The 11467-nt window shown below is 33.7% G+C and overlaps 2 protein-coding genes across 2 annotated transcripts; one reads left to right on the top strand and one right to left on the bottom strand.

Moving 5' to 3' along the window:
- The first annotated feature begins 6979 nt into the window (after positions 1-6979).
- Positions 6980-9573, top strand: LOC134259090 (uncharacterized). The gene is made up of 2 exons (XM_062741688.1): positions 6980-7115; positions 7679-9573. Exon 2 carries the CDS (start codon positions 7680-7682, stop codon positions 9420-9422), a length of 1743 nt encoding a protein of 580 aa, XP_062597672.1. The 5' UTR covers positions 6980-7115; position 7679; the 3' UTR covers positions 9423-9573.
- A 276-nt stretch (positions 9574-9849) lies between these two features.
- On the bottom strand, positions 9850-11223 carry LOC134259089 (uncharacterized). The gene has a single exon (XM_062741687.1). The coding sequence runs from the start codon at positions 11221-11223 to the stop codon at positions 9850-9852; it is 1374 nt and encodes a 457-aa protein (XP_062597671.1).
- Between the last annotated feature and the right edge of the window lie 244 nt (positions 11224-11467).

Below are 11467 nucleotides of genomic sequence, written 5' to 3'. Positions count from 1 at the left end.
TTCGAAGAAATCGTTATTCAGGTTAAATCATAAATTGCCATTCAATTATAGGATAATAAATTTACATTTTACAAATAAAGAAAAAAACCCCGATATATTTAATATGATTTAAAATAAAATAAACATTCAAAAGTTGATTAACAATTTTGTTGCATTAAGGGCAGGTTGAAATATTTCTACGCTTACAGATGTTTCCTGTTTTGCTAAAGGAAAGCAAAAAAAAGTAGTTACAAATAAACTGCAGGTAAAGCACTCGCTCTTTGATGCTGCAACTGGTGCTGCAACTGACCTGAGTCGATAAAGAATAGGAAGCAACTGTTCCTTGTTTGACACTTTGTAGTGAAAGTTGAAGGTCCGTGGGATGAGACCTTAAAGATCCGAGGTACCGCGTTGGCACAATGACAAAGCCTCATCGACCAAAGGCCCTAGGTATCAAGTATAGATCTAAATTTGACTTCACCTGTATATGGTTATGTCTCTATAGATGAGTAAAATAAATATCGAAAAGGACACGAATGTACCTAAAATCAATGATACTTTGTTTAAATAAATCAAAACTTGCTAGATATGTCAATTTTGGGAGAGATTCCATTACCACTGGCAAAATACAATATGAAAACTTTTTTTTTGGGGGGGGGGGGAAGGGCGTTACACGTATATTTTTTCAGCTAAGTACACTCAGTTCATCTGATAGAAAGCGGAATTCATATATTTTCTGTCTTATTATTGATATTAAACCTAATATAATATAATATTGTCGATTTTTTGTTTGAGACAATTTTATTTCAATTTTTTTTAATAAGATGAAATATGTGATTGCAAACAGATCTCTAAAAGATTACTTGAGCACACTATTTCAATTTTTTTTATATAATGCTGTAGAAATTAAATGTATGGGGGTAAAAAACAGCTCAAAAGTTCCTTCAGACAAATCAGAAGCAGAGCAAATACGAACATCTAAAACATCAGACGTTGGATAAGGTGCCGTGGAGAAGTGAGCATCCCCTGCCAACCGGTCAAACCAGCTGGCTTATTGGGCACAGAAGGATATATGGTTTTCATCTTGTCCCTCATTTGCGAGATTAAACATGCAACTGGAACATTCAATACATTCTGACTAAGTTTCAAGGCTTTTTTTAATGCCTGGTCCATCACATGGCGAAATTCTCCACAAAATTCATATTTACGAAATTAAAACGCTACTTAAAAGACCAGGATTCTCTAAATTTTGCCCCTTTTAAAATAATCAATTTAAGGTTCTTCTTATTAAAACCAAAGAGTTCGGTTTGTCTTTCTTTCTTTGAACACTTTTAAGTATGATATTAACTAAAAACTGATAATTATGTAAATTATCTGACAGTGAACTAATTCTCCTTTTATATTATATAAGAAGATTATTTTCGTAATTTTCATAGGCTGAAAGGACTCACGTGATATTCCTCCTTTTGTGATATCGACGTCAAAGCGTGTCCGCGGAAAATGATATCGCAAGACACGCCGGTCGGTTGCACTAAAGTTACGTAGAACGTGACGTCATAATATAAGTAGCGTGTTTTAACCATTGTGACGTAATGACAGCCAAGTCTGTTCAGTTAGAACTGTGTCAGTGCATTCACTTTGAGCGATTATATAATATATATAACTATTATAGACTTCAGTGAACGGTCAATATGTGGTATAAAGGACTCGTGGCAATTGATATTGACCGAAGACACAGAAAGTGATAGCGACCGAGCCTGCGAGGTCGCTATCATTTTCTGTGTCTGAGTCTGAGTATGAGTCTGTGTCTGAGTCCTTATAACAACATATCGACCTACACTGAAGTCCACAATCGTATAATATTGCATTCTATTTCTGAAAGCTATTGAAATATAGCAGTATTTTATTAACTTTCCGGAAACACTTACTTTCTACGGTTTATACAACCATTTCTCACTATAAAATATAGGACTGGTTTTTGATTCATTAACAACTTCCTCTATGAAAAATGAAACTTAAAATTACTTTGTTTAATAGCATATTGATTCTACACAAAAGTATTCTGAGGGTGATATTAAGACACACCTCATTGACAATTTTTTGTAGTCCATGGAGACTAAGCCAAACTTTCTACTCGAATTTCGATGACCAATAGTTTGGCTTTTTATACCAGCCAGTCGTCACAGTAGCCCAGTCGGTAGAGCGCTTGCTCCGTGATCGGAAAGTGCTTGAATCAAGGCCGCGACTGACCTGAGTCGATAAAAAATAGGAAGCATTTTTTCCTTCGCCAACTGGTTGGCACATTGAAGTGAAAGTTGCGGGTCCCGCAGCTGAGACTCTAAGGAACTGTCGTTCCTTATCATACCAGACGTTGGCACGATAAAGATACCTTTCTGCTCAATGGCCCTGAGTGAGAGTTAAGGTCGAAATTTGAGGCCCTTCACCGGTATATGGTGACGTCTCTACATGAGAGAAAAATTCTCGAATGATCTTTACTTTTAAATCAGAATAATTCAAAAAATATCTTCACGAGAAGCAAAAAAAATCTCTTGCTGTGACCTTCAGCTAAACCTTTCCAGATTAACTGACGACGTTTAAGCTTTGTTTCAATTAAAAATAGGCATGTATTACTTTGTCAGTTTAATATATCCAAGTAAACTCTAGTAATCTAGATATCCAGTAAAACAGAGTACAGTGTCATAATCATGTGTTTCATATTAAGTTGTTTAATGTTTAAAGAAGATAATGCCAAACTAATGTCTAAACTGTATGATAAACGTGATGATTGTCAATTAACAATGGTAATTTCCATTCCTACGTTGATACGATATATCCTGGGGAGCTTGAGAAAAAAGATACCACAGAGTCTGACACATCTGTTTCATACTTGGGTGTTTTACTTGAAAATGACGTTAATGGTAAACTAACAACCACGCTATATGATAAACGTGATGACTTTAACTTTTCTATCGTCAACTTCCCTTACTTATGCAGCAATATACCTTCATCACTTACATACGGAGTATATATATCTCAGTTGATTCGATACGCAAGAGCATGTTCTACGTATGAACAATTTCTGAAACGAGGTTAATTATTGACAAGGAAGTTGATGAAACAAGAATATCAGCAGTCTCGTTTAAAGTCATCATTTCGTAAGTTCTATGGTCGATACAATGACCTTGTCAGCAAATGCAATTTATCATTGAGTCAAATGCTGACTGATGTTTTTCATACTAATTGTTAGTCCATTATTTATACACTGAATTGAAGACGGATTTTTTCGTTATTTCCCGATCATGACAAGGAGCACACGGCAGGTGTGACCGGTCGGCAGGGGATGCTCACTCCTTCAAAACACCTGATCCCTCCTCTGATGTTTAAGAAGTCCATGTTTGCTCTGCTCCTATTTTGTATTGTTTTATGGACTTTTGATCTGGGATACTGTTCGTTATCTCCATATGTTTCATATCAACCATTCTAACTTACTGCTGAGGCGCGAGATAACAATTGACTGGTAACTTGAACAACAACAACAACAACAACAACAACAACAACGCTATCTACAATGGCGTCATGCAATTCTAAATATGATTTTGATTAACTACATCGTGTATAGAAAACAAATACTTGATGCATTGATAGAACAAAAAGAATCCAAATTCGGAAAGCAATAGTAAATCATTTTTTCAGGAGAATTAAAGTTGAAATGTATATGCTTTCGATTTTGCTTGACAAACTTGATTTTATCCCTTCTTATGACATTTAGGTATCGCATAGAAAAAATGCCTGGAGCTAGATTAATTTCTGAAGGCTTTCAAAAATTTTGTTTCCATATTCTTTAAAGTAAAGAAAGTGTCAAGATGTGTATGTTTAATAAAATGAGGAATGCCAGTCTGCTATCTAAAAAATAATTTCCCAGTAGGAATTTGTTTTAAATTTGTTTTAGCAAACATGCAACCACTTTTAAAAATCACACTTCAAATATATATAAGGTTTGAGCTGTGCAAAGTCAATCTAAGCCGTCTAAAAGCAATTTTTCCGAGTAAACAAAATAATAAGAGATAATTATAGTTAAAGACATACTTTGGGCTTTGCTTACTTATTTCCCGTGTAATTTTATTCCAATAATTGAAGGACCTTGTTGACTTTTATTATGCCTCACGATGTCGTTCACCTCTTTTGAATAAAAGTAGAGGAAATACTGCCCAAACTACAATTTTTTATTTTTTTTTTGTATGACAGAATTTTCTTCATGAAATACGTATTCAGAACCTTTGGTAATGAATGCTGATTTTTCTTTTGTCCAAAAACATTCTATGGTATGGCATGTCAAACGTTGCAATATTTGATAATCTTGTGATGTATATTCAAAATCTTGTGATGTATGTTCGAAATCTTGTGATGTATATTCAAAATCTTGTGATGTATATTCAAAATCTTGTGATGTATGTTCGAAATCTTGTGATGTATATTCAAAATCTTGTGATGTATGTTCAAAATCTTGTGATGTATATTCAATATCTTGTGATGTATATTCTAAAACTTGTGATGTATATTCTATAATCTTGTGATGTATGTTCGAAATCTTGTGATGTATATTCTATAATCTTGTGATGTATATTCAATATCTTGTGATGTATGTTCAAAATCTTGTGATGTATATTCAATATCTTGTGATGTATATTCAATATCTTGTGATGTATATTCGAAATCTTGTGATGTATATTCTATAATCTTGTGATGTATGTTCGAAATCTTGTGATGTATATTCGAAATCTTGTGATGTATATTCAATATCTTGTGATGTATGTTCAAAATCTTGTGATGTATATTCGAAATCTTGTGATGTATATTCTATAATCTTGTGATGTATGTTCGAAATCTTGTGATGTATATTCGAAATCTTGTGATGTATGTTCGATAATCTTGTGATGTATATTCGAAATCTTGTGATGTGTGTTCTACAATTCAGTGATGCGTGCAATAAAATTGCATGACGCAACAGAAAAGTAAGGACAATTTTCATTGGTTAGAAATAACGAAAGTAGCTGAAGCGTCGGGAAAACCATGCAGGTGAGAAAAAACACAATCATCAGTTTGTTTATTGCAGCACTTATTACGAGATGCACGAGTGTTGTTCCTGGTGACATGATGGAGATATTTCGGCCTGCTAGGGAAAAAACTCAGTAAACGTAGATATATTGACAAAATTTGTAGGTAGATCTACTTGTAACGATATGTCACGATGCTGCATTGTCAGATACAGTATTCATACATGCATGCTAAAAAGTTAAATCTCGTAGTAATCAATATAGCAGAAGAATAATGAAGAGTACATACTACAAAAACTGTGCAATTTGTAGCAAGATTAATTTTTATTTAACAGCTGTTTTTATTACATTTTATTTCGTATTATTACTACCAAATACTGCTACCGTTTGTTAATGTTATGCACATGGTTATCTTGTATTTGCAAGTAAATGAAACATTTAAAAAAAAAATAATGAAAAAATAAGTCATTTGGGCTATTTGATAATAACATGCTAAATGAACAGGTTTTCCCAGCAGGCACGCAACGTTGTTTCAACGTTGAAAGGAGGTGGAATATAGGTTGCAACGTTGATCAACTATATTTCAACGTTGTTTCAACGTTGAGATTTCAACGTTGAATCCTCAACCTTTTTTAAACGTTGAAACAACGTTGAAGCTGCAACATATTTTCAACGTTGAATATTCGACGATATTTCAACGTTGAAACAACGTTGAAGCTGCAACATATTCTCAACGTTTGATGTTCGTTGATATTTTAACGTTGAAACAACGTTGAAGCTGCAACATATTTTCAACGTTGAATGCTTGTCGATATTCAACGTTGAAACAACGTTGAAGCTGGAACAAATTCTCAACGTTTGAAGTTTATTGATATTTCAATGTTGAAACAACGTTGAAGATTCAACATGTTTTCAACGTTGAGTATTTTCTGATATTATAGAATTGAAACAAGGTTTTAAGATGAAAAGTTGACTGTTGATTTTAACGTTGAAACAACTTTAGTTTTTAAGGTCAAAATATAAAGGTGTCTTTAACTCTTACATGTCTTAATTTATGCGATTTTTCGCAAGATACACACAGCTGTATGCATTGTTAGAAAATATTATATATATATAATTATACATAATTTAAATGAAATGCATGCATTATGAATTGATTTACTCGAAAGAGTTGTGCCAGTTCAGCTAGTACCATTGTAAAATTTAAAAAAATGTGAATGCAGGTTTTTTTTTTTTTTTTTTTTTTCTTTTTTACATATTTATAAAATATGTAAAATATAAGCTTTTAATAAACAATGACATCCTTATCCAACATCTCACTGTAATTCCATATGTTACTTTAGAGTTAATAAAAATAATTATTATACCCCCCGCTTGAAAAGCGGGAGGGTATATAGTGATCGTTAATTCCGTCCGTCTGTACGTCTGTCCGTCCGTCCGTCTGTCTGTCCGTCCGTCTGTCCGTCCGTCCGTCTGTTACGCTTTGGGGTACCCATCTCTTATCCGCAACTCCTCTCATACCACTGAATGAAATTTGATGCAACTTTCACAGAATCTTTATTACATATTGCCATTGTGCACCTCCTATTTTACTTTTTGATCCGACGCATATTTTGGGTTTCCCGGCCACAGGAAAACATGGACTTTTTCACCAGTTATAACCATATGGAAGGCGGGGGGTATCATTTAGTGAGCTCATCGCTCACAGTACCTCTAGTTTATTCCGAATTAATGTTCTTAAAATTAGACTCATATAGATCCTTCCGTATACTCTTGCGCAAAATGTTAAACAGAGCGAATCTAAGAAGTCTTATTTTATCAGATTGTGCTTTTGTTGTGTGTATTAATTCTACAATCTTTCTTTTCACAAAATTTATAAAAGAAAAATTCAAATAAACACATAACAATTTTCACACTGACAATGGCCGAGTTCCGCAATGTCTTATTTCTGGAGTTATCTCTCTTGAAAAATCGCTAGATGTCGCCAACACATTGACTTCCGGGGCGTTTGTTGTTCAACTTGTGTTGTGTACTCACAGTACTGATAATTGCAATTTCTGCGTTAGACAAGGACATACCAAGGTAAGATTTGCGATATATCTGTATAATTAATTTATTTAAAGATTTATAACCATTATCTAAACGTGGTAAATGGTATACAAATAATAAAATATAAATGCTCAGCGTTTTCGCGTGGCATTTAAATATTCAACTGAATTGGCTATTGCAAGGTCTAAGATCGACCCTGTTCGAACCGAATGTAGATGACATTGAAATTATGATTTAATAACTGTTTAATATTAACAGTAATGTAATATTGTCGGAATAATTGAATATGTGACCATCCAACAGCGTTTAATTCTGAAAAAAGGGGGTGTCTTTATTAATCCGAGATTCCTCTGACTCTAACCCCCGCTTTTATTTTATGACGTTTGTCCGCACATGTCATAAAATAAAAGCAGGGGTTAGAGTCAGGGGAATGTCGGATTATGTCTTTATATGATATTGATATGATATCAATAATTGTTTACATAAATTACATCTTGGGATCCTAATTACATTCAATTTTTATGAAACCCTTTTAAGTTATTTGGGCACTGTGTGTTTTCTGAATCTGTATTAATATACAATATTGAATGTTTCAGAATGTCTTCAAGCACTGATGATGAAGGTGAACCATCTCACTTGTCTCTAGAAGAAATTCAGTCATGGAAAGTTGTTGAACTAAAAAATTGGCTTGAAAATCACAGGCTTAAAAAATCTGGGAATAAAGAGGTATTGGCAAAGAGAGTTTACAAAGCCATGAGGCATGGTTATGATTCATCAGAAGATTTCATAGATACAGATGAAGAAATAGAGAAAACTGTTCCTGTTCATCCTTCAACAGATTCATGGAAAGAACTTGACTCTACTGATATTCCTGAAATTTCTCATAAGGCCATTGATATTTATTTTAAATGTCATAAAAATCCTGTAACTGGAGAAAGGTTAAATTTCGAGAGACAAATGAAAAAAGCAAAGCGTCTGTGCAATGAAGGGTTCATAAGAGAAATTGAATACAATAAAGGAAACAGTGATTTTTGTTACATGCGATCAACTTGTCTTCCATCAATGAAACAGACTGTTCAAGTTGGATTTGGAAAAAGTGCTAAATATTATTCTTTGAATGTTTGTATAAAGAAAAAGTCAGGCATTGTTGTAAATGCTTTATGTAATTGTAAAGCCGGAGAGGCAGGTCTTTGTGCTCATGTTGGAGCATTATTGTATGTACTTGTAAAAACAAAAAATTCCTGTACATCTAATCAGTGTGTGTGGAATAGACCTACACCTTTGAGAAGAAAACCAAGTCCAAAAAGAGTTGGAGATATTAGTTTTTCAAAAACAGAAAAAGATAATATTGTAGACAAAGTTCGTCCTTTCCCAGGCATTTATAATCCTGGACCTTGTCAAAGTGAATGCAGCTCATTTTTGAATGATATTTTGGATGGCTTAAAAGATATTTACCCACAATGTGTCTTGTATCAAACTTTAAGAGCAGAGCATGTTAATATAGATTCCTTTTTGAATATTTTTTTGCCAGATTTTATGTATAGGGACAATGTAAATCTAAAATCAAAAGAATGTGTTGAAAATTTTAAATCTTTTGTAAACAATATGAATATAACAACAGAGGTTAGTGAACTGTTAGAAAAGGGAACTAGAGGTCAAAATTCAAATGTTAACTGGAGAAAGGCTAGATGCAATATCATTACTGCATCAGTAATGGGTGACGTTGTCAAAAGAGTAAAGTCCGAACCAGACAATTTAGTCAAGAAAATTTGTGGATACGTAGTAGTACCAGATTGTGTAAAAAGTATCAGTTATGGTCGAACAAATGAATCTGTTGCTTTGAGTGATTATATGGAGCGACATTTAAATTTGTGTGGTGATGTGAAGATCGAGTCCTGTGGACTATATGTCAACCCTAAGTACCCATTCCTTGGGGCCAGTGTTGATGGACTTGTTACTTGTGTAGAATGTGGTACAGGACTTGTCGAAGTCAAGTGTCCTTATGGAAAACAAAAAAGTCCTTGGAGGAATATGCCTCCGACAAAATGTGGACAAGATAAACATTTTTTTTGCACTGAAAACAATGGTGAACTTAAATTAAAACAGAACCATAATTATATGTACCAAGTTCAAGGCCAGCTAGCATTATATGAACTTAACTGGGTTGATTTTGTTGTTTATACAAAAAAAGGTATATCTGTTGAAAGAATTCTTTTTGATGTTGGAATCTGGAATGATATGGTTCCAAAGATGAAATCTTTTTATACATATGGTGTTGTACCAGAACTTTTCACTAGAAGAATTCAGCGAGGAAAATCACTGTACATGTATAACATTTGATGTACATTTGTTAATAATTTGAATATTGCATAGAATGATTCTATTTGATTTTGAACATGTGTACATAAAACTGTTAACACTCTGAAACTTTTATATTTGCATGAGAGCTTAGATTCATCTGTAAAAATATTGAATAAAAACAAAAAGGTTATGTGATTTATTTTATTTATCCACATCTCATTTATGATTTCAAGGTCCAAGTGTACATATTTCAAGTTTATTTTCAAATGAATGTTTGTATTTCACATCGAATCGTCAAAATTCACATCACCTTGAAAACCACAAAATGTGATATACTTTAAATGTGTTTTTTTTAATCATGCATTTAAAAAAATAATTCCTGGAAAGTAAATTTCCTCATAACAGGAATAAAAATAATTATACATGTTAGGGCATCCAGAAAAAAATCTAGTTAATTATATTTATGTCACTTCAGAAGTGGAGGCAATAAGTTAGTTAAAGATGTACAGATAACTATAATTTGTTCTGATAAGTGCACTTCTGAAATTGGTAAAACTGAGTTCACAATATTGTAGTTTTTGATCTGTTCCATCTTCATTTCAACTACTATTCTGGCTGAAGCTATTCTATTTGTTTTAAAGAAATCATGTTTTGACATCTGGCATGTACTTGATACTCGTGGTGGAACATTCAATCCAACATCAGCTGGTAACAAATCTTCTATTGTGAAACCTTTATCTGCCATTACAACATCACCTGGTGACAGTTTTGGAAGAAATCCATCGTGCTGAGTAATGTGTCTGTCTGACACATTCCCACCCCACAGTCTTGACACAAAGGTTACCATACCACTTGGTGACACACCAATCAATATTTTAAAAGTGTTTGAATGTTTGTATTCGGACCACGTCATCCACTGTGCCTTTAAAGAGGACGGTTTTTCAATAAAAAATTCTGTGCAATCAAGCACAATTCTAGTATCTGCGTGCATGCTAAAAAGCTTTGGTAAGTTACACAAAATCTGCTCTCTGGAGACCCACTTTATTAAGGATTTGCAGTGATCATAGAGGAAGTTAATCCAAGTGTTCATTACTCGTGATACTGTCGTTTCGGACACCCTGAAAATATCAGCAAGGTGTTCCTGAAGCAGCCCTAAACGAAGTCTCATGCAAACCATCAAGAATTCATCCACTGGTCTCAAGGAACGTTTTCTGCCAGGCTTTTTAACCCCTGGTTCATGATACGACTTCTCACCCATGGACCTTGTCTCTCCCTCCCAGTAATTGAGTTTCTCTGCACCATGTTTCTGCCTCAGCACTGCAAAAAACATCCAAAAAATTTGAAAAGTTGCAAAACCTGTATAAAATCTTGTTTTAGAATCGTCATCTTTCATATCTTCATATGTCATCCTAGGCAAATCTGCCTGAACTTCAGCATTAACAGTAGACAAAGGGCTGCCAGTCGTCTGGGTTGCAGTTGAAACATGTACACAATGCTCTTCTGTATTTGTGTACGCATCTTTTGAATAAAAATATTTGAGGTCAGTTTGTATTGCAACATCATTGTACATTGACACAGGATTATCTTGTGGATTTTCAGTATCACTTTGCCCTGAACCATCATTTTGAAATGAATTTTCAATTTTTCTTACAAGAGGTCTTCGGGATTTTGTTTCCTTTTTGGGTTTACTTGGAAAAATTGTGGGAATCGATTCCTCAGTAAATGTTCCCTCAAAATGAACACTGCAAACTCGTGTGTGGTCTTTTACAACCAAATTTGCTCTCACATGTCGAAGTCGCTGAATCCAGAGACGCTTAATATGGGCCTTTTTCTCCGACATAGGGAAGCGATGCAATATTATTTTATTTCCATATTCATCCAATGTTTGAGAAGTGTTGCTGCATCCAGGAACGCAGCAATATTTCTTCCCCATACTGGAAAATAAAAAGTACATTGTAAAGTACTTAAAAAGGAATTTTTTTTTAAAAAAAAATGTTACAATTGACATTCATGTCCTTTTAAAATAAATTATGTTATGAATTCAAAATTATTTACATGTTACTGAATTGTTTTGCGAATTAAAC

This window comes from Saccostrea cucullata, unplaced genomic scaffold (genome assembly GCF_032062105.1).
Source record: "Saccostrea cucullata isolate Sc308-1 unplaced genomic scaffold, CSIRO_AGI_Scuc_v1 ctg12114, whole genome shotgun sequence".
NCBI classification, from domain to species: domain Eukaryota; kingdom Metazoa; phylum Mollusca; class Bivalvia; order Ostreida; family Ostreidae; genus Saccostrea; species Saccostrea cuccullata.
This window is presented reverse-complemented; position numbering and strand designations above follow the sequence as displayed.

Bases quoted from the DNA above. Each gene is read 5' to 3' on its own strand.
- LOC134259090 (XM_062741688.1), top strand. From the start codon at position 7,680: ATGTCTTCAAGCACTGATGATGAAGGTGAACCATCTCACTTGTCTCTA.
- LOC134259089 (XM_062741687.1), bottom strand. From the start codon at position 11,223: ATGTCGGAGAAAAAGGCCCATATTAAGCGTCTCTGGATTCAGCGACTT.